This window comes from Lepus europaeus, chromosome 7, assembly GCF_033115175.1.
Source record: "Lepus europaeus isolate LE1 chromosome 7, mLepTim1.pri, whole genome shotgun sequence".
NCBI lineage: Eukaryota > Metazoa > Chordata > Mammalia > Lagomorpha > Leporidae > Lepus > Lepus europaeus.
Genome location: NC_084833.1, coordinates 100,221,199 through 100,244,469, shown reverse-complemented (window position 1 = coordinate 100,244,469; position 23,271 = coordinate 100,221,199). Strand labels below are relative to the sequence as shown.

The window sequence follows — 23,271 nt, the reverse complement described above, 5'->3', positions numbered from 1 at the left end:
ACTTGACCCACCTCACTTCCTGGGCTGACATTAATTCACCAGGACATACCCATTGTGTTGTGGATCCACAGCGTCCAGCATTTCACAATCAAAGAGTCCCGGTAACTCAGAGAGGGCTAGGGGGTCGTAGCTGGAGGGATTCTCTTGCAGTCCAGAGCTCCTGGGACAGTCTGGCCCTGGGAGGCTGCTCTGTTGGGCCCCGTCCACGGGATACTGACAGGCGGCGGGGTAGTCTGGCACAGGAGCAGCAGCACTGGGCAGCTCGCAAGTCTGATAGGAGAACGGTAAGGGCGCTGGAGCAGCTCCTGGCTGCTGTGGTGGCGGTGGCGGTGGCGGAGGGGGTGGCTGTGGCGTGGAGGGCAAGGGCTGCAGCTGCATCTCCTGGTACTGGCTGAGAAAAGGGCTGTATTGCATTTGCTCGGAAGAAGGCTCCAGGACGGGACTCAGGGGCTGGGTCAGGCTGAACGGTGGGGGCTGCTGGGATGGCGGCGGAGTCTCCTGGTGGGGCAGGGGCAGCTGCTGACTTGGCTGTGGGTAGGATCTCTCTGCTATCTGCATCTGATTGAAATAGGCCTGCAGCTGAGACTGCTTCTGGAGGAAGAGCCGCTTCTGCTGGAGCCTAAAGTGACAACATCAGAAGCAAGAGTCACATGATGGCAGTCTGAACATACACAGGGACTTCCAAAACTTCAGGGAAAAATGCAATTAAACAGCAAATTGATTTTAGTGCAAAAAGTATCTGAAATCCATCTGTACAAAAAGCCTTCAAAAACTTCACGGAAAATTTGTATTATGAAACAAACATGCATGAATCTCAAAAATGTTTATGCCCAAATAAACCTAACTGGTTTTTCCCAAACCAAACTGTTTTTGAAATGCTCTCGTGAATGCATGCCAGGCACCTTCAGTCCCCACTTCTCTCCTTCCCATGAAAGGAAAGAGTGAGCGGGAGTAGGAACCAGTCAGACTGGGTTTCTTAAACTTCATCTCATGTTTTGTTCCCTCTGGTTCTGACTGACCCCTCAGTGCTAACCTGAGCACAGACATCTTCTCTCAGACTTTTTCTCTGTATAAAGTTAGAGGCTGATTTCTCACCCATGGTGGGCAGTGGTTGGGCGATGAGGCCTAGACCCCTGCAGGTCGATGGATTCGGGGAATTCTGTCTTGGCCAAGCTGCTTCAAGTGAGGCCTGTAGTCTGACTTAAAATGCCTGAGGCCACTGCTTCTGAAAGCTCAGGTCTGGTCCTGTCCCAAAGGGGAACCGACGGAAGAAAAGGAAATCTAAGCACTTTTTAAGGCCATTTACATGGCCCTTGCATCAAAGCCTGCTTTCCGGGTGGATGTAAACATGAGGGGCAAAGGATAACACATGCAGCAGTCTCCAAGCTTCCACAAAAGGAAGCGACTTTTTCGGCCCGAGTCCCTCTCACCTGTGTTCCTGCAGCTGCTGTTCAAGGCTCCGCGGCGGTTCTTTACAATAAAGCGGACAGGTATTCTGAGCCTTTGACAGGAGGCCGGGCTTCTGGAAGAGCAGAGAAACAACACAATCGTGACAACATGCTGTCATGAACACGCAGTCATCAGACTGCTTCTGCCTGGACTATGAATCCAATTGTGCCCTCCAGAGCCCATATGGGATGAAGAGACTGGCACCTGCTCATCAAGACCCTGGAAGAGGGCCAGGTCAGCAGGCGTGGGCTGTCTCAGATCTAGCCCACTAGTTTTCCACTTCTGAAACTCCTCGGATTGTGAGGTTCATGGGTATTAAAAAATAATGAGAAGGGCCGGCGCCGTGGCTCACTTGGCTAATCCTCCACCTGTGGTGCCGGCATCCCATATGGGCGACAGGTTCTAGTCCCGGTTGCTCCTCTTCCGGTCCAGCTCTCTGCTGTGGCCCGGGAGGGCAGTGGAAGATGGCCCAAGTGCTTGGGCTCCTGCACCCACATGGGAGACCAGGAGGAAGCACCTGGCTCCTGGCTTTGGATTGGTGTAGCTCCGGCCGTAGCGGCCATTTGGTCATTTGGGGGATGAACCAATGGAAGGAAGACCTTTCTCTCTGTCTCTCATTGTCTAACTCTATCTGTCAAAAAAAAAACAGAGTTAAATTTGTTAACAAGGCCCTGGCACCTGCTGAATGAATGATGAATTCTTTACAGGATCTGTGTTATATATCTTTACAGATGTTCATGCTCCAGTGTAGAGGACTCATTAAAATTTTGTGGTTATGAGATTTTGATTTCTATATTATTCATTAAGAGTTTGTTTAGGGAGCTGGTGCTGTGGCGTAGTAGGTTAAGCTTCTGCCTGCAACACCGGCATCCAATATGGGTGGCAGTTTGAGTCCTGGCTGCTCCACTTCTGCATCAAGCGCCCTGCTAATGGTCTGGGAAGGCTGTGGAAGACGGCCCAAGTGCTTGGGTTCCTGCACCCTCGTGGGAGACCTGGAAGAAGCTTCTGGCTCCTGGCTTCTGATGGGCCCAGCTCTGGTCATTGCGGCCATTTGGGGAGTGAACCAGTGGATGGAAGATTCTTTCTCTCTCTCTCTCTGTAACTCTGCCTCGCAAATAAATAAATCTTAAAAAAAAAAAGTTTGCTTAAAGTTCCGAACAAAGAAGCCAGGTCAGGTCTCCCATTCTTTTTTTTTTTTTTTTTTGACAGGCAGAGTGGACAGTGAGAGAGAGAGAGACAGAAAGGTCTTCCTTTTTCCATTGGTTCACCCCCCAATGGCCGCTGCGGCCGGCATGCTGTGTCCAGTGCACTGCGCTGATCCGTAGCCAGGAGCCAGGTGCTTCTCCTGGTCTCCCATGGGGTGCAGGGCCCAAGCACTTGGGCCATCCTCCACTGCACTCCTGGGCCATAGCAGAGAGCTGGACCAGAAGAGGAGCAACCAGGACAGAATCCGGCGTCCTGACTGGGACTAGAACCCGGGGTGCCGGCACCACAGGCGGAGGATTAGCCTATTGAGCCGCGGTGCCGGCCAAGGTCTCCCATTCTTACCACTCAGTGTCTCCCAGGGACTGAGGATAAATCCTTTCCCACTGCCGGCACAGACCCTAATGTAAAGTCTGAACATGTTTCTAGAAGTGCTGAGTCAAACCTACCTGCCTACACAGAGAGAAAGAGCCACCCTAACTAAATGCCAGGCCTGCCAGGCCAAGCAGGTTTCTGCCATGCAGAAGCAGATGCTGGATGAACAAAGTGAGCTGAGCAACAATGGGGAAGGTCCCACCTGGAGTCTGTGTGGCAGGTACTGGGTCTCCAGGCTTTGCCGCTGGGAAAGCTGATGCACACTGGGAGGCAGCGGCGGCACGCTTTCCTGCTGCTGAGGACCGTCCTCCTGAGAAGCAAGAGGGTGACACCTGTGCTTAACTCTCCACATGCAAAATGTTCCCATTCTTAGTTTAAGCGCTTCTGCAATGTCCAAGAGGAATCCTAACTGTGAGACATAACACTCCACGTCTTGACTACTACAATATCCCTGATGCACTAAACACAGGCCCCAAATAAAAATGATTGGAAAAATAGCACTGCTTACTGTATTTTTAGCATGAATAATAATGTGACATATCACATCACAAGTAGTGGCAAGAAGCTTCTCATTTGGGTGACTGACGTGGATTCTTCTGTGTGGGTAAGGGTGGTGCAGGGGAGTTCAAGGGAGACTATGAGTCACCCACATACGGGCTGGCTGGCGGGTGTCTGGGCCTCTAGTGGACGCTCGTCCCTTGGAGGAGCCTGGCTGGCTGTGTCAGTGGCAGGTGGTGGCAACAAGTTAAGCTTTCTGGTGTGGGCTTCCCAGAAGCACCTGCCTGCCCAAGACGGCAGGGAGCGCTCTGCGTGAACACAGTGCACCCTCACGCTCTCCGAGCCGTTGTGGGAAGAGCTCGGCACACCCACCTGAGGGCAGCTGCTGGCGAGGTCCTGGAGCTGAGGCGCGGCCGAGGCCAAGCTCGGGTCTGTCTCTGGTCCCATGTGTTCATACAGCAACTGCACTTTGTTCAGTTCTAGAATTCCTTTGGTTCTAGCCAGATTCTGAAGATGCTGTCTAAATGCTACAATTCCTGAAAGACAGTACAAAGACCACCAGTTCAGATAAAACACAAGGCCTGTCGGTGCTCACTTTGACGAGGTGACAACTGCCCCCCCCCCCCCCCCCCCAGTCCTGTGACATTCAGGGCTTGAAATGCCGGGGAGAAAGCTGTCACCTTGAGTGAGGGAGGTGTCTGATGCCCGGCGGCCCTCCCTGAAGCTCACTGGCGACCTGTTGTGGGCCTCTCGCTTCTGGGCACTCAGGGCTTGCATGGCCGGGTTGGCGGGCCTCAGGCTGATGAAGGGAGACGGCATGCGGGCTGAGGGCTGATTGGCTAACATGTCCTTCAGGGAAGGGTTGTCCTCCAGAAAGTTCAGGTCCCTCTGAACAGACCCCATATCATACTCTGAGTCCACGCTGTCAAGGGAGGGGTTGTCACTCACGGAGAAGATTTTCCCTTTTAGAAAAAAACAAAGCAAATGAAACCAACAGCAGCAGCATCTGAACAGGGCACAAGCGCCCCAAGACAGCCACGTGTCCTTAAATTCACAGCAGACATCTTTTTGGAACCATTTAATCATCTTGCAATTCTGTGGGGAAAACATTCTAGAAGCTGTACCCATAAGATCTCTGCTCCCAAAGAGCCAGAATCCCTGATGAATCACACGCCACTCGGATGACTCCTAGGAGTTACATGGAACTCAGAGACTTGTCATTTCTGTCTGTGGCTGCTGAGCGGGCCTCGTCTTGGAGCCTGCTGAAGCTGCTCCGTAAAGGGAGCCACAGACTAAAGTCTGGGCACTGCTGGGATCATCCCCACGAGATAGTGCTGTGTGCTGGTAAAATGGCGCAGTCTTACCTATGGCGATCTACACCCTGACACCATCCTAGGCTCTAGCCCCCTGCTGCCATGGCTGGAAGCCAGGTGGCCACATGGCCCAACCACAGGTGTCAGCTCTACCCCCACCCTAATGGGATTCGCTGCTTCCACGTCCCTGCCCGCCCCCTGGCAGAGGTATAACTGAACCTGTTCCTGAACATGTGGCTCTCTCTCCCTGTCTTTCACTCTCTTTTCCTTCTTTACCCCTTCCTTCCGGTCTGTCGAGTTTCCCCCACGAATAAGCCGTTTCCCTTACTCCGGTGTAGGGTGTGTTTTGTGGCGGCCTTACACTGAAGCTTAGCCTGGTGCGCCTCTGCGGTCATACCTGTCCCAGGCACCACCACCAGCTGATTGGTCACTTCTGACAGAGTGTGTCGTCTCTGCCCACTGCGTGTGGACTGAAATGCTTCAAAGGCATGGCTGGGGTCTTCTTCAGCCTCTCCTTCTGTCTCCAGCCCTTCGTCGATGGAGGTCTCCATCACATTGCTGGGCAGTGACTGGCATCCCTTCCTCACCAGGACAGGAGGCACGGGGTCAAGCAGACAGCCGTTCACCTGTATGTCAGGGGTGTGAGAGGAAGCTGTCAGCTGCGGCTCTGCTGACACACCGGAAAACCCACAAAGGAAAAAAGTACCATGTCTCGTAGCAAATGAGAAATTAAGTAAAAATATTAAGGATGTACACAGGTTAGAAGTTCAGGCAAGGCAACCGCAGCACTCGGGCCAGAGGAAGCCCATTAGGACCCAAATTGGCACTGCCGCCCAGGTTCTCGTTAGCGAGTCGTCGTTACTACACTAAACAACTTTTTAGTGGTTTCCAGATGGACAGGGGTCTATTAGCTCGGGGCCTACCAGTTACAGCTTTTAAATAAGGGAATTGAAGAGGGAGAGGATGGGATCTTTTGTTTTTTTCTTCAAACTACACGGCTCACAGCTAAGAGCAGACATCAACATTCTTCTACCATCCAGCCACAGAACATACTGGAAGCTTCTAAACACACTTCTGTGTTCGTAAGAACCTGCCCATCTGATTTAATCTTTAATTGGTCTTATGTGCCTGAGGAATGGAAAGTATGAATTCTTTGAAGACAGACTGATACCACAAAAAGGACTGAAAAAAAAAAAAAATTCAAATGGCAAACAGCCAGAGTCTTCCATTATAGAATAACAATGACTCACAGGCTCCAAATTCCAGCAGAGGTTAATAGGCCCCAACACACAGAACTTGCTCCTCAGCCACACACTCAGTATCCATAGTTCCTACTCACAAGGACTAGCGCAGCTCCTGGGCCGCACTCCACCCCGCAGGGCAGTTGCCAAGCAAAGCACCGCACAGTAGGCAGCCAGAGCACACAGAAGGGAGCTGTGATCATGAGTCTTTCTGGCTGGTCCAAGTCCCAGCGAGGAGGCACTTATTTACCTCATTATCTTAACTATTCCCCTGTGCAAGTCAATGCATTTTCTCCTGTGAATAGATGCTCAGGAACAGCCAGTCACGAGATGCTCAGCTCACTTGCACCTGGAGTACACTAGGTAGAGCTGTTGTTTCTTTGGGAAGCAGGAGAAGCTCATGTATGTGAGAGGTGATGCGGGCATCCCTGTGCCAGACACAGGATACTTTCCTCTTATGGCAAGCAAGCTGACAGCCCCGCAAGGCCCTTTATTTGGAGAGGAAACCATGAGTGACTCAGATCTTTGTTTGCATGGGGGAGGGGATGGTTACTCATAAAAACTGTTCTGGGGCTAGAGCTATTACTCCCATCAGGTGGCTAAGGCAGGAGAAGGTTTTAAAGTGATGAGTGGTCTTTAAAGGAGTGGCAAATGCTTTCTGCCCAGATAAGACCAATCTGCCCCAAGGCACCAGAAAACAAAACTTTAAGATCTGGTCTGCAATTCTAATTCTCTCCTTGGCCCTTCCCTTGCTAACATTTTCTTCCTTTTGGGCTATACTTTATAGTTATCTTGCAGGACAGAATGGCCTTGTGAGAAGTTATATTACCCTGGATTCCCTAGCTGTTGACTAATATAGTTTTCCAAGGCTAGTCAGGGAAGATTTAGAAATGAATAAAGCAACAGGGAAAAGAATGTCACAAGTAATTATCTACTGAGTATCTTTACACCCACAGCCTCAGCTGAAATCTTATCAGACATTCCTACAGTGTACAGCATACAAACAGGCTTTTTCCCCCTTAACAGAGAAAAACATCTTTTTTTCTGAATCACTCAGAATCCCCTGCTGTCCCCAGAACTTATAAGTTTACTGAAGGTACCAGTTTATAAATGTCTGAATATTCAGACTACAAGAGGAATGGCTCTCACCCCAGGAAAGCTAGAAGACAAGGATCTGGCTTCTCATCCACAACAGCTGGCAAACAATGTCGCTGTCTGATGGTGATCAGGAAAGCAGGGTGGGGACCATGCATGGTTAACAGGTGTGCACTTTTTCAGCCTTAAGTTCAGTTTCCTGAGCCAGCTGATCAGCAGGCCACCCTGGCCTGCCCATTTTCCAGGGACTTGATTTAACAGCCTAAATTCAGTTCTAGCATTCTGTGACTGAACGATTGCGCTGATCTATCTAGATGACCTAAGCTGCTACAAAAAGATCTTATACTCTCTCTAGGAACTAATCTAGGCTAACTATAAATTACAGCACTTCAAAATACAACGTGAGGGAAAGGTACATTTTCTAGCACATTGTTTTTTTCTTGAGCTTCACTGATCACATCCCTTGTAGGAGACCATGGAGTGAACGTTTCAGAGACCCCACCACTGACTGAGAAAGCTCCTGAGTTTACCACCAGGACAAGAACTGGGCTGGGGAAGACTGATGGGCTGGATGCTAGTATCTCCCCTGTCTCCAATTCATCTGTTGAAGCCATATCCCCCAAGTGTCTGTATTTGAAGATGGGTCTCTAAGAGAGCAGGGATCCTATCTGACAGCAGTACCCTCAGGAGAGAGGGACACCAGAGAGCTTACACTGAATCCGGCCTCAGGCACACAGGAATGGCCATGTGAGGACAGAAGCCACAAGGAGAAGGTGGCCACCTGCCATCCAGAGAGAAGACCTTCCCCAGAAACAACTCAGCCTTGGTTCTGGACTTGCTGGACACCAGAGCTGCAGTACTTCCTTGTGGCAGCTGAACAGACTAACACAGCAGGCCAAAGCACACCCCCAGCCGGTGAGCACGGAGGCCAGGAACGCGCCTCACTGAATTTGTACCCTGAGTGCCTGGCATCTCCTGAACTGCTGCAGGCTTTAACCTTAGCTCCATTACTTACTAGGAGACATGCTTAACTTCCATCCAGCTCACTTTCTTTCATTTGTAACATGGGAATAAGTTATTATTTGGGAAATTAAGATAATTTATAAAAAATAGCATTCTGAGGGCCAGCACTGTGGCGTAGCGGATAAAGCCATTTAGAGTCCCGGCTGTTTCATTTCCAATCCAGATCTCTGCTATGGCCTGGGAAAGCAGCAGAAGATGGCCCAAGTCCTTGGGCCCCACAAGAATCTCCTGGCTCTTGGCTTTAAATTGGCCCACCTCTGGCCATTGTGGCCACTTGGAGAGTGAACCAGTGAATGGAAGACACATCCATCTCTCTCTCTCTCTTCCCCTCAACCCCCTGGCTCTGCCTCTCTGTAACTCTGCCTTTCAAATAAATGAATAAATCTTGTTTTTTTTTTTTTTTTTTTGACAGGCAGAGTGGACAGTGAGAGAGAAAGGCCTTCCTTTGCCGTTGGTTCACCCTCCAATGGCCGCCGCGGCTGGCGCGCTGCGGCCGGCGCACCGTGCCGATCCGATGGCAGGAGCCAGGTGCCTATCCTGGTCTCCCATGGGGTGCAGGGCCCAAGCACTTGAGCCATCCTCCACTGCACTCCCTGGCCACAGCAGAGAGCTGGCCTGGAAGAGGGGCAACCGGGACAGAACCTGGTGTGCCGGCGCCGCAAGGCGGAGGATTAGCCTAGTGAGCCGCGGCGCCGGCCTTTTTTTTTTTTTTTAAACCAAACCAGCACTCTTAATAATTAATTAAAATATATTACATACCTAATATTATCTGACTGAAGGGAATGCTTTATAATGAAATTTTTAAAAGCATGGGAGCACTACCACACTTCCTTTTAAAGTATTTTTATCATCTTGAGGCAAACTAAAATCAACAAATTGCCAGGCCAAGAAGCAAAGCACTGCATTATCTGTTCTAGAAATTTATGTTAAAGAAATAATCAGAGGTAGAGTCAGAGATTTAGACACAGAATATTTACCTTCAACATATATAAAGATGTGAAAAAAATTTGGAGTATGTGATGTCCAACAAAAGGAGAGCAGTGAGACAGGGGTGCATTTTAGTGTAATAGTTAAGGCAGCTGCTAAGACTCACACTTTTTTTTTTTGACAGGCAGAGTAGATAGTGAGAGAGACAGAAAGGTCTTCCTTTTTGCCGTTGGTTCACCCTCCAATGGCCGCTGCGGCCGGCGCACTGCGCTGATCCAAAGCCAGGAGCCAGGTGCTTCTCCTGGGCTCCCATGCAGGTGCAGGACCCAAGGACTTGGGCCATCCTCCACTGCCTTCCCGGGCCATAGCAGAGAGCTGGCCTGGAAGAGGGGAAACTGGGACAGAATCCGGCACCCCGACTGGGACTAGAACCCGGTGTGCCGGCGCCGCAAGGCGGAGGATTAGCCTGTTAAGCCACGGCGCTGGCAAGACTCACACTTTTAAAGAAGATTTCATAACATGGAGAAAATGCTCATGATATAACATGTAGAGCAAGACACAAAATAACACACAATAGAATACAACTTTGTTCTAAAAAGCTGAACTACCTATTGAGACACTTTATGCCTACCTGGCTGCCAACATCTCTAATAACATTTTAAGGAAGTGTATCAAAATATGCTTGCCTTTGGGTCATGGAATTATGGATAAATAAGTAAATTTTTCCTTCTCTGAATTTTTCATGTGTGATTATATTGGCTTAATTTTTTCAGTTTTAAATTACAATTTGTAAAATATTAGATTTCAGAAATAAAAGTGCAGGGCCAGAGATGAGGTGTAATTGGTAAATTCGCCACCTGAGACGCCAGCATCCCATGTGGGCACTGGTTTGAGTCCCAGCTGTTCCACTTCTGATCCAGCTCCCTGCTAGTGCACCTCGGAAAAGCAGTGGAAGATGATCCAAGTGTTTGGGCCCCTGCCACCCACGTGGGGAGACCCAGAGGAAGTTCCTGACTCCTGCCTTCAGCCTAGCCCAGCACTGGTTATTGCAGCCACCTGGGGAATGAACCAGCGGATGAAAGACCTCTCTCTCTCACTTCAACTTTCAAAATAAATACATCTTTAAAAAAAAAAAAAAAGCAGCAAAACACATAGCTGTGATGCATTCATTCAGGAAACAGGTGAGTGTATTGCATAAATACATGAAAAAGCAATAAGAACAAAGAAGGAGCTGCTGATCTAGCAGTTTTGCTGTGTGCATTTATCTATGGGCCCCAAACAAAGAGGCAGTGGGTAGGGAAAAGGGACACAAATGAAATTGTCTCCAGTTAAGTCCAGCGGTCATCTGTGGCCTGGCTGCTTGTCAGGCTGGCACTTGCCAGTGTGGGTGGCCAGTTCCAGCATGGCGCTGCTCTTCCCATGAATGCAAATAAACCATCTAGCTACTGACTATAACTTTCACAAAATCATTCATTTCCCGTCTGTTTCCTAGTTACGGTAACAATCACAAGCTTTAAAAATAGCTTGCCCTATATAATACAGCAGACAGCGCCCAATCTGTGTTTCAGGCCTGATGCCCTCACAGACAAGCCTTTAGCAGACAACATTTAAATTTTTTGAGGGAATTAGATCTTTGAAATAAATGAATTATGTTGCCCTAATTTATGTCTTATTTTCTGAGTGGGAATGTAGTAGTAATTTATGAGGTTATTTAACACACTAGGCAACCACAGGCAGACAAAACAGACTGTCCACAGGAAGTGCTCTCGTCCACAGGGCATGGACACTAACCACTTGTGGCCAGCAACCCGGCTGAATGACTGCTTGTGGCAGCCTGGCTCCTGGCTCTGCTAGAGCTAAACTCATCATTCATCTTCCGAATCTCCTCAGTCTCCAGAGTTCCCAGTTTCTGAAAATAACGCTCACTTCCCAGTCAGTTCAAGTCTTGTTGCCTGTTCGGACTCACTTTCTTCAGAGCCCGATATTCTATCAATTTTATCTAAACCTGTCACTGATGTCATTCCCTCCTGTCCAGTCCCATGACTGCTCTCATTATCTCTCCATTTTCCTTGTCACAAGTCTCTCCCCTTTCGAATGCCTGCTAGGCATCCATCCAGCTAATTTTCTGAAGCACAACTTGGATCAGTCATTTCCTAGATCCAGAAAATTGTTACCATTCCTACTTAAACATGTCCCCACAGTGAGAGCAGGATGGAATTGCTTGCCTTGCCATTCACAACTAGTTTGTTCAAATTTACTATTATTGTTTTGTCTTTGACTATTTGTTTGAAAGGCAGAGCAAGACACACACGCACACGCACACACACAGAGAATATGAATATCTTCCATCAGCTTGTTCACTCTTCACTCCCCAAATGGCTATAACATCCATGTCTGAGTCAGGCCAAAGCTAGGAGCCAGGAACTCCATCCTGGTTTCCCTCAAGGGTGGCAGGGACCACTCTATGCTGCTCTCCCAGGAGTGTTATCTGGGAGCAGGATTGAAGGTGGCGTAGCTAAGACTCAAGCCAGCACTCAGATATAGGATACTGGCATTAAAAGTGGCAGCTTAACCCACCAAGTCACAACACTGGCCCCTGTTTACCTTTATACCACAGTTTCCCTTCAGATGCCCTTTGACTCAGGCAAACTAAACCACTGCCCTGACTGAGATGAACCCAGGCTTTCCTAACATTTGATTTCCCTCAAGTTTTTCCCTCCACTGAAGATCCTCCACCCCAGCTTCCACTCACCCTGATTCTACCCACCTCTTGGTTCCCAGCTCTGACAGCTGACCCTCAGATCTTCCTGATCAGATAACTAGTCTTTGATTTATACTTCTTTCAGAACCCAATCATATTTTACCCCTCTTCAATTTAATAAAGTACCCCATATGCTGTCATTAGCTATGTATGTTTCTTCTGCTAAACCATAGCCCAACAGTCTGTGAGGCAGAGTTCAAGTCTGACTCATCTTGTTACCTAAAGAGGCTAAAACAACAGGAAAGGAATATTTACCAATTATCTCTAACTGGACCAAAACTTCACATACATTATTTCAATTAATCATCACAACAGTGATAAAACTGTTACTCTCATTTTGCGCAAGTGAGAACTGCATCTGTCACCTTGTCCAAGTTTACACAGGCAGTAAGAGCAGAGTTTGAGCACATGCCTGACCTGCAGCCTTTTCTGACACTCTGCTACCCAGCAATGATTCTGTGCACATCACTCAGTGCTGGGCATCTGCAGCACATGTTAGAAGTTAAACAAACAGCCACCCAATCAGAGAAGCTCATCTTCTGTATCTGAAAAGCCAATTCTATACAGTACATCAATGCAGATTTATCTCCCTCAAGCATGTGAGAACTAGACAAAGATGGTTAACTGACCAAAAAGATGGCCCAGCATTTTGTAGCTGCTGGTACCCTGGGCGGAAAAGAGGTAATAACAACAACACAGACAAAGTCCAATTCAGCACAGTAGTGTACTTTTTGTTTTCAGAACTGTAATTTGGTAGGGGAAAAAAAAAACACCCCACACACTTATGTGGCATATAGTTATGTAAAGAGAGAGGGAACTGGTTATGGAAGGAGAGAAGCTTTTGAGAGAGAAAGAAGCACATTGGAAGTTTGACTAGTTACGTTGCTCTAACAGTCATATGATAAATCTCAATGACAGTTTGGCCCTGGATATTTTTCTCAGATTCTTCACAAAAACAACAATCCTGAGTGACTTGAGAAAAAAATGAGGCTCAACAAAGGCCAAGCAGCCCAACCACAGTTCTGTGGGCCATTCCGCAAGTCCTAGTCTCCCATATGTCAGTACCTTTGGCGTGTCAACACACTCCTCTTCCATAAATGCTGCTTCCGCCTGACAGCCGGATGCCGGAAAGGAAAAGGCCTCCACATTGGAAGCCTGTGGGAGGAGCGTGGATCGCATCAGCCTCATGTTCGGTGAATGCACGCTCACTGGGATTCCCACAGTCTGAGCCTGTGAATATGGCAGGGGAGACCGGCTGTGAATGTGAATACTTTCCCTATAAACATACACAGTTCTTAGAATAAAACAATTCTTCCTGGGGCAATTAAAATCTAAACAGCAATTTATCAGAAATTCCAGACAAGATCTAATGAAATATATGTGTGGTACACGTATCAGTTTGAAGCATGCTTGGCGGTTAGTTACCCTAAAACATGTTGTACAGAATTTTATTCTTGTCCCACGACGAGGTTCCCCACTTTCACACAGGTGAAAGTGCAAGAAGGCCAGTCTTTAGAAGAGATTGAGGGATGTTCTTTGTTTTAATTTATAAACATATATTGGCTCTTTACATGCAAAGCATCTTCAAAAAGCTCACGGACAATGTGTATTATGAAAAACTACACATTTCAAAATATTTTTACAGCAAAATCAACTTTTTAAATTCTATTTTCCACCAAGTTTTTAAAGTGCCTCATATATTATACTACTTGGAAATATAAAGAAAAGTCTCTGTTCTTTGGAGCTCAAAATTGAACCAGAAATAGACGGACACCCAAAACTGACTACAGTACAAATCACACTGAAGTAAGTACTTCAACTTTCTCTCTGCCCTTTCTGTGGTATGGAGGGTACAAGGGTATGAGATGGTATGCATTTCTTGGCAAAGGTATAGGAAAAGGAACAAAAAATAAGTGGTAGTGGTGTCCTCCTTCCCCTGAGGAGACACACAGCCTGCTGGCCCCATGGGAAGAAGGGACACTTATGGCTGAGAAAGTTACATTCCACTAGTCAGTCTTCCATAGAAAGTTCCTGATTGCATTTAATCCCTTATTTATAGCTCCTTTTAAGTACCCTAAGTAAACAAGCACCACAAACTCTTCCTTCAAAAAATCATTTGGAGTTTATCTCCTCTACCCTGTGATCCTTGGTACCTTGCAAATACTATGGATATTTCATAGAGTTGAATCATATGGTGTGGGCATTATATCATGGTGGGTTAAGCTTGGGATACCTGCAGTCCATGTCAGATTGCACATTTCAGTCTTGGTTGATTGCTTTGCTTAACATACAGATTCCTAGGGCAGGTGCTGTGGTTCAGTGGGTTAAAGCCCAGGTCTGCAGTGCCAGGATCCCATTTGGGTGCTGGTTCAAGTCCCAGATGCTCCACTTCTGATCTAGCTCATTGCTATGGCCTGGGAAAGCAGTAGAAGATGGCCCACATGCTTGAGCCAATGTAACTGTGTGGGAGACCCTGAAGAAGCTCCAGGCTCCTGGCTTCAGATTGGTCCAGCTCCAGCCATTGTGGCCATTTGGGGAATGAACCAGTGGATAGAAGACCTTTCTCTGTCTCTGCCTCTCAAAAAAAAAAAAAAAAAAAAAAAAAGGTCCCTGGGTCAGCTTTGTGTCCTAGTGGGTTAAACAGCCACCTATAATGCTGGCATGCTATATGGGCACCAGTTTGAGTCCCAGCTGTTCCACTTCCAATCCAGCTTCCTGCTAATGGTCTGGAAAAAGTTGTGGAAGAAGGCCCAAGTGCTTGGGCTCCTGCACGCACGTAAGAGACCCAGATGAAGTTCCTGGCTTGGCCTGGCTCAGCCCTGGTCATTGCAGCCATCTCAAGAACCAGTGGACAGAACTTTGTCTCTCCCTCTCTCTCTGCAGTTCTTTCAAATAAATAATTAAATCTTTCTTTTTTTTAAAACGGAGAAAAAAAATCATTTGCACAATTATCTTCCTTTATGACTACTGTTAAGCATCAGTTTTAAAGATGCAGCCACCAGGTGATTCTTTCAGCCCCATCTCTTCAAAACTGGCTGAATAACGAGCCTGACAGATGTCACAAAACATGTGAGGGAACAAGCATCATCTTAGACCATAAAGGCAGAGGAATGGCCTGTATTTTTCCTGCTACACTCACTTCAGGATATAGCATTCACACCAATGAAAGGGTCAGAAAGCTCTCCTCTCAAGACCTGGGTTTGATTCCTCGCTCCACTGGTTATTAATTGTGTGACCTTAATCAGGTTACCTGTCTTCACATAATCTTTTTTCTTCACTTCTAAAAAAAAAGGGCATAATACCCTTCAAAATCACCCAGTGAAGTTAGGACTGCAAAAGATAATATGTTAGTTCTCCCTTTTTTTCTTATTTTCAAAATTTATTTTTATTTTTACTTGAAAGGAGAGAGACAGAGAGAGAGAGAGAGAGAGAGAGAGAGAGAGAGAGAGAGATATGGTGAGAGAGAGAGAGATTGATTTTCTGTTGGCTGCTTTACTCCCCAAATGCCCACAATAGCTGGAGCTGGGGGCAGGCCAAAGCCAGAAGCCTAGAACTCATTCTAAGTTTCACATGTGGGTGGCAGAGATCCAAGTATCTGAGCTAACACCTGCTGCCTATCAGAGTACATATCAGTAGGAAGCTGAAATGAGAGGCAGAGCTGGGACTCAAGCCTAGATACTTGGGTATGGGATGCAGGTGTCACTCGTGGCACCTTAACCACTGTGCCAAATGCCATCCCCATGGCCTCCTCCCTTCTAAAGCCTGAATATGATGACAAGAATACAGGAATTAGATTGTAAGATGAATGCACTTTTTAAGATTTATTTATTTATTAGAAAGTCAGAGTTAGAGAGAAGAGAGGCAGAGAGAAAGAGAGGTCTTCCATTTGCTGGTTCACTCCCTAATTGGCCGCAAAGGCAGGAGCTATGCTGATTTGAAGCCAGGAGCCAGGAGCCAGGAGCCAGGAACTTCCTCTGGGTCTCCCATGTGGGTGCAGGGGCCAAAGGATTTAGGCCATCTTCCTCTGCTTTCTTAGGCCATAGCGGAGAGTTGGATCATAAGTGGAGCAGCTGGGATGTGAACCGGTGCCCATATGGGATGCCAGCACTGCAGGTGGTGGCTTTACCCACTACGCTGAAAGATGGAGTTATAGAGGGAGATAGAGACAGAGAGAGAGAGGTCTTCCATCCGTTGGTTCACTTCCCAAATGGCTGCCAACAGCGGGAGCTGAGCCAATCCGAAGCCAGGAGCTTCTTCCAGGTCTCCCACGTGGTTGCAGGGACCCAAGCACTTGGGCCATCCTCTGCTGCTTTCCCAGGCACATTAGCAGGGAGCTAGATTGGAAGTGGAACAGCCAGGACTCGAACCGGCACCCATATGGGATGCCAGTGCTGCAGGCCAGGGCTTTAATCCACTGCGCCACAGCGCCAGCCACAATGAATGCAGTTTTGTTCCCAGATATTATCTAAAGGTTCTCAGTTACATTTTTAAGTTGATGGTTTTAAAAATGGGGGATTATGTTAGAAATATACTTTCTTTTTGAGAATGTTTAAAGATACTTTCTATTTGGTATATTCCAATATATTAATATCATTTGAGGGCCGGTGCTGTGGCACAGTGGGTTAATGCCCTGGCCTGAAGCATCGGCATCCCATATGGAAGCCGGTTCTAGTCCCGGCTGCTCCTCTTCCCATCGAGCTCTCTGCTATTGCTTGGGAAAGCAGTGGAAGATAGCCCATGTCCTTGGGCCCTGCGCCTGCATGGGAGACCCAGAGGAAGCTCCTGGCTCCTGGCTTTAGATTGGCCCAGCTCCAGCCACTGTGGCTATTTGGGGAGTGAACCAGTGGATGGAAGACCTCTCTCTTTGTCTCTACCTCTTTGTGTAACTCTTTCAAATAAATAAAATAAATCTTTTAAAAAATATCATTTGATATGCTTCATAAAATAAAGAATAAAACAGCAATAGCCAAGTGTCAGTATCATATGGATGGTAAAAATGGACAAAAACTACTGCATGCCATACTGAACATGATAAAGAAATAGCCTTTCTTATATCATCATTTCCCAGGCTTATATCCTGTGCTACTTTTGAGGTTAAATACCCCTTTTTTTCCCTTTTCACATATTAGTCAATTATAATAAAGGAAAATTTAAAACTTCCAAATAAAGCATACTTCGCGCATTCTTCTTACTTATATCATCAGCTTTTAAATAAAAAGATAAAATGAATTTTGGTTTCTATTCCCAAATTTAATAAACTGCTCCTTATGTAAGAATAGTCTAAGAAAGCACCTGAAGAAGATAGCCTGAAAATGAGATGCCAACATGACAACAATCTGTGGACCCCTTCCAGTCCCTGCCTCTTGCTAGCTCTGGCTCTGTAAATGGCAGGGCTGTGCAGTGCCAGACTAACACGGCACATTCTCCTCGACCACTTTTACATCTGACCTGGAGTACAACAGCTGACTGTGAACTTGGTAAGGACAGAGGAATAACATGTTTTGTTGTGACAATCACTTCCTAGGAAATGGGATGATAGGTTTTAGGCTCGGACTAAACATATCTTTTTGGAACAAGGGAGGGTATAAATATCAAATGCCATGACAGCACTATGGAGCTGATTAGATAATATGTTATTGAAATAAACTATATATTAATATCCAAGTAAGCAGATATTACTAGATTCAAGAATAGCAATAAACAATGATCATATCCAACAAGCTGTGATCACTTTTTAGACCATATGTTTATGCTGTGAATCTCTGACTCCGAATTTGTGTTTTCCAGAACCAGTTAAGTGAAAATAATGTTCCTTCCCATGGGAAAATTGTTAATGTTTCAATAGGCAAATAGCTGTCACACACTGGATGTGTCCTTCCCAAATTTCTAAGTTGAAGTCCTCACCCTCAATGTGACTATTTTTGGAGACAGACCCTGTATGAAGGTAATGTTTAATGTCATAAGGATCCCCTGATTCTCTAGGGCTGGTGTCCTTTTAAACAGAGGAGGAGCTCCCAGAGATCTTTTTCACTCCAACTCACACAGAGGAAAAGCCGTGTGAGGACACAGTATGAGGGCCGCCACCTACAGGCCAGGAAGACAGAACTTTCCAGAAAACCTTGAAGGCACCCTGATCTTGCTTTTGTAACCTCCAGAACTACGAGGAAATAATTTCTACAGTTTAGGCCACTAGTCTGTGGCATTTTGTTACAGCAGCCCTACATATACTACATTTTCCTCTAGCTGTAGAAGACAAACTCTAGTGGGTAATTAAGAAACTGGGATGATTGTTTCATTTTTGTCTGCACATACTGGTGGAAAACTGGGTGGAAGAACTGTTAAAACTAGTTGTTAAAGGAGTCAGCATTGTGGTGCAGCAGGTAAAGGTGCCGCCTGCAGGGCGGCATCCCACATAGGCACTGGTTTGAGTCCAGGCTGTTCCACTTCTGATCTAGTTCCCTGCTTATGGCCTGGGGAAACAGTGGAAGATGGCCCAAGTGTTTGGGACCAGGAAACCCCTGTGGGAGACCTGGGGGAAGTTCCTTGCTCCTGGTTTCAGCCTGCCTTTTTGGGCCAGGCCATCTGGGGAAAGAACCAATGGATGGAAGATTCCTCTCTGTCTCTCTCTTGCTCTCTGTAACTCTTTTAAAAATAAATAAATAAATCTTAAAAAAAAAAAGTGGTTAGATTTCGTGAGAAAAAGGCATGACATTTTCTAAATGGATCTAAGATGGGATTCTACTGTTTTCTAGATAATATTGGGTGATTTATCAAACTCCTTAATGCAGGGATTATTTCCTGGGTACCTCTGAGGCCACAGTGGCTGGGACTGTGGCTGGCAAGCAAGTCCTCTGTTTGCTGAACTCAACTGGTGGTACAGGTTAACTAATTTTATCTTGGTAGCCATCTTATGTAGTAGTTATGACTATTTCCATTTTATGTTGTAGGACACAGGCGCTCAAGAGATGCTGCCGTGCCTGACGTCACTCAGCTCCATACAGAACTCCAGGTCTGTGTAACTCCACAGTTCATGTGGTTCTTGTATTAAATTATGTTGTTTCCTCAAGTTATTTTTTTAAAAAGATTTATTTATTTATTTATCTGAAAGAGTTACAGGGAGAGGACAGACTGAAAGATCTTCCATTTGCTGGCCCACTCCCCAGATGGCTGCAATGGCCAGAGCTGGGCTGGTCAGAAGCGAGGAACTCCTTCCAGGTCTCCCCTGTAGGCCATCCTTTCCTGCCTTCCCCAGTGTACCAGCAGGGAGCTGAATCTTTAGAAGTAGAGCAGCTGAGACTCGAACTGGCACCCATATGGGATGCCGGCACTTCAGACGGCAGCTTAACCTGCTGTGCCACAGTGCCAGCCCTGTTTCTTACTGCTTTATCAAGTAACAAGTGATTTGTCACTTAAAAAAAAATTAGAACATAGAAGAATTAAAGTGAGAAAGTGCTTTTAAAAGCACATTTATATTCATAAAAACAGTGAAGTCAATTGTGTAATAAGTCCAATGCTAAAACTTAAGACGTAAAATCTGAGGGAAGGGAGTATTTTCTTCCTGTGCCTATTGCTTAGCATCCAGAGGGCACTCGAGATAAGCTTGAAGACTTCTATTTGCATTAGAGACATTTTACGTTATAGTAAGTGAGTTTCTATGACGACTTGGGTCAGTGCATAAAGTGAAACGAAACTCACGATGGTAATAAAAAAAAGTTATCAAACATAAGAAGCTGTGTCACACATATAAACCCCAAGCCAAATCAAATACAATTTGAGATATCCCAGGGAATTTGCTTAAAGTCTAGATATGAAAGGATATCGTGTACAATAACATACACACGTGCGTAGGAACAACTGTTTATGTAACCCTTTGCCACTCCCTCACTGGTGTAATGCTTAGGAAGAACAAAGAGACTCGCAGGGGAAGCCTGTGTGGCACTGGGAGCCTTCCTGCTTCCTATCCAGTTGCCTGGTGGCATCTACAAGAGGGAAGAGGCATCCCCGTACCTCGCTATTACGACACCAACTTATGGATTCTCATTTTATCTCCCTCTCTGTCTTGAAAGCAATACCTACAACTGTGAACGATTCCAAATGCTTAGAGATACTCTAATCCAAATGATCAAAAACTGTACAAATACATTACTCACATTTATATCAATACTCACATTATTTAATATATGAAGTGTGTATAAAAAATACACCAAAATCAAGATTTTAACTTCTTTGGTTTTTAACATGTTCTGGAGAAGCCACTGCAAATTTTTACTGCATCCCTGTACATTTTGTAAAGCTGTGAAAGAAATACAAAGTCCAAACTCCTTTGCTCTTAATTTCACGTTGACCAAAGTCAATTACTCACAAAAGTGGAAGGAATCCTAATACAGCACATCAACAAACCACTCTTATTTAGCTCTAGTCTCTCTGCTGGGATTCAGATCTTCTACCTAAGCAATTCAGTTAGTACCACACTATTCTCTCAGGTCCAGAATCCAGAGCAGAGTCATTTGTCACTCAACTCATTGCTGTCCCTTTCTCCCCAACACTTATTACTACACTTACAATAGGACAGGTATTGCTCTAAGCACTTCAGAAATATTAATTAATTATACTGTCACAACATTCTATTCTTATCACCATTTGACACTTGGGAAATTGAGGCAGAAAAAGACCTTAAGAAACTTTAAATGTAACACTCAGCAAGAAATGGCAGAATCTGGAATTTGCTGGAGGCCTTGTTTTTAACCACCACGCTGAGCTGACTCTCCAAACCACTGCTACGTTCATGCAGAGACTACCTCTGGAAGGATATTTCTACTTGGTTCCCTTCTTTTCACTTTCACCAGTACCTTATTGATGTAAGCCTTCAGTGTTTCTCATCTTAACTACTACAATGATCTCCTAGCAGCTCTCTCCAAATTTCTTCTCTTCCCTATCCAACCCATCCTTCTCAAGGCTACCAGATCAATACTTTAAGCATGGATTTAATGCTGTCACTTTCCTGCTGAGCAGCTTTCAGTAGTTTCCAGTTGCTTCCTGAATTATAAGCAACTCTTCACCTTGGCAAAGCTTTTTAGAACATGGCTTCATCTTACCACTCCAACTTTTTTAATAGCACTATATAATCACGTTGCTTAATGAAGGGACAATGTTCTGAGACATGTATCATCAGGTGATTTTTTCACAGTCAGAACATTATAGATTGAAGCTACACAAATGAAGACATTTGGGGTGGGCATCCGCCCCAACAGTTTAAGCTGCTAGTCAGGATGCTCTCATCCCATGTCAGAGTACCTGGGTTCAATAACCAGCTCAGGTTCTTGATTCTAGCTTTCTTTTAATGCAGAACCTGGGAGAAGAAGGGATGACTCAAATAGCTGGGTCCATACTACACATGGGGTAGGCCTGGATTGAGTTCCCAGTTCCTGGCCTAGGTCTGGCCATTGTAGGCATTTGGAGAGCAAACCAGTAGATAAAAGCTCAATCTCTCTGTCTCTTAAATAAACAACAACAACAACAACAACAAATCTACCATGTCACTAGGCAACACATATAAGACCTACCATGTCACTAGGCAACACATATCAGACCACACTCATTTATGTTTTCTGTTGGGAATGTTGTTATGTGTGCTTAACTGTACTTCCAAGTGGGTTAATTCATTTAATTAAAAAAAAAATTACTTATTTGAAAGGCAGAGATACACAGAGAGAAGGGGAAAGGGAGGGGGGAGGAAGGGGGAGGAAGAGGAGGGAGAGATCGATCCTCCATCTGCTGGTTCACTCCCCAAATGGCTGCAATGGTTGGGACTGGGTCAGGCTAAAGCCAGGAGCCTGGAGCTTTTCCTGGGTCTCCCATGTGAGTACAGGGGCCCAAGGGTTTGGGGCATCTTCCTCTGCCTTCCTAGGCGATTAGCAGGGAGCTGAATTGGAAGTGGAGTAGCTGGGACTCGAACTGGCACCCATATGGTATGCTAGCACTACAGGCGGAGGCTTAACCTTCTATACCACAGTGCCAGCCCCTATTTATAATTTTATTAAATATATTTTTATTTATTTGAAAGAGTGGGAGAGAGGTAGACACAGAAAGTGATCTCACATCTACCAGTTTACTCTCCAAATGGCTGCAAAACTGGACGTGGGCCAGGCTGAAACTAGGAGCCCAGAACTCAATCTAAGCAGCACATGAGGGAGGCAGGGGCTCAAGTACTTTGGCCATCAGCTGCTGCCTTTCAAGGGGCACATTAGCAGGAGTCTGGACTCTAAGCCACAGCTGGGACCAGAACCCATACGCTATGACATGGGATACAGGCATCCCAAGTGGTATCTTAACTACTGCACCAAACACCAGCTTCTTTGGATTAATTTAAACAAGACCTACACTTGCTCATGTGGGTGCTTCTGCTCTTCTGGGCTGATTCTTCTACCTATCCACAGTGCCTTCAACGACTGCTCCTCCCTACATATCTGGGAAGATCTGTTTTAAATGCCATCTTGCCCATGAAGCTTTTCCCTTTGAGATGTGCCTCTCTCGCTCTTGTCTTTTGAATGATGATTATTTATGATTATGTCTTATTTCACTTTACAGTACGAGAGTACTTCAAAAGTTCATGGAAAATAAAATTAAAAGGTAAATTTATTTTGATGTGAAACAAATTTGAAATATATGCTTATGAGGGATCTTCACAAAGTTCATGAAAAATGTGTATTACAAAAAAAAAAAAAAACTGCATGGATTTCAGTTTCTATTCTTAAAAATAGAAAGGTGCTAAAACATTTGAGAATCCAGTGACTGACAGAGGCAGAAACTTTACAGAAAAACAGGGTAGAAGATGAAATCCTAACCCTTTGTACCACAAGAAGAAAAATATGTCAAACATGTGAATAGGCACATGCACAGATAAGACACTGGCTAATGGGGCGTTACCTTGGCAACTGTTTGTTCTGCAATGGTGCTAGGCCGACGCTGGCGGCCATCAAGTCTCTGCTCCACAGGAAAACTGCTCCTATGGGACTTCAGGCGCTCCACCAACAAGAAATAAATGGCAGCAAAGTGGTTGTAGCTCTTGTTCTGCAAAGACTGAAAGAAAAAACAAGTGCTGCAGGCAGAGAATCATAAAAACCAATGCAGTGATCTATACCTTTCTAAAAAAAAACAACCAGAGGAGGAAACCATGTGCTCTTAAGAACACAGTGACAGAGTATACCTCAATGAAAGCTACTCCAGAATTCAGGCTAGAAAGCACAATTTAAAGTACCTTTTACATGATCAGGATCTATTAATTTTTATGCAATAAGAAAAAATGCCACATTGACCCCAGAGACCAACAGTCCCATCTCATGTCTGCAACTCTGGCCTAAGGTTATGTGGCAACCTGAGCCAGATG

At 45.9% G+C, this 23,271-nt stretch overlaps 1 protein-coding gene across 3 annotated transcripts in view; it reads right to left on the bottom strand.

The window, feature by feature from the left end:
* Nucleotides 1–23,271, bottom strand: part of SIK2 (salt inducible kinase 2) — a 147,916-nt gene that overhangs the window by 5,650 nt on the left and 118,995 nt on the right. For 2 of the 3 annotated variants that reach the window (XM_062196986.1, XM_062196988.1), the window contains 8 exons: nucleotides 22,812–22,964; nucleotides 12,951–13,115; nucleotides 5,236–5,464; nucleotides 4,206–4,487; nucleotides 3,898–4,061; nucleotides 3,230–3,337; nucleotides 1,431–1,522; nucleotides 50–619 (listed from right to left, as the gene is read on the bottom strand). In XM_062196986.1, coding sequence (XP_062052970.1) covers nucleotides 50–619; nucleotides 1,431–1,522; nucleotides 3,230–3,337; nucleotides 3,898–4,061; nucleotides 4,206–4,487; nucleotides 5,236–5,464; nucleotides 12,951–13,115; nucleotides 22,812–22,964 — 1,763 coding nt within the window. The remainder of the gene's footprint in view (nucleotides 1–49; nucleotides 620–1,430; nucleotides 1,523–3,229; nucleotides 3,338–3,897; nucleotides 4,062–4,205; nucleotides 4,488–5,235; nucleotides 5,465–12,950; nucleotides 13,116–22,811; nucleotides 22,965–23,271) is intronic. The other variant, XM_062196987.1, reaches the window with a different exon arrangement.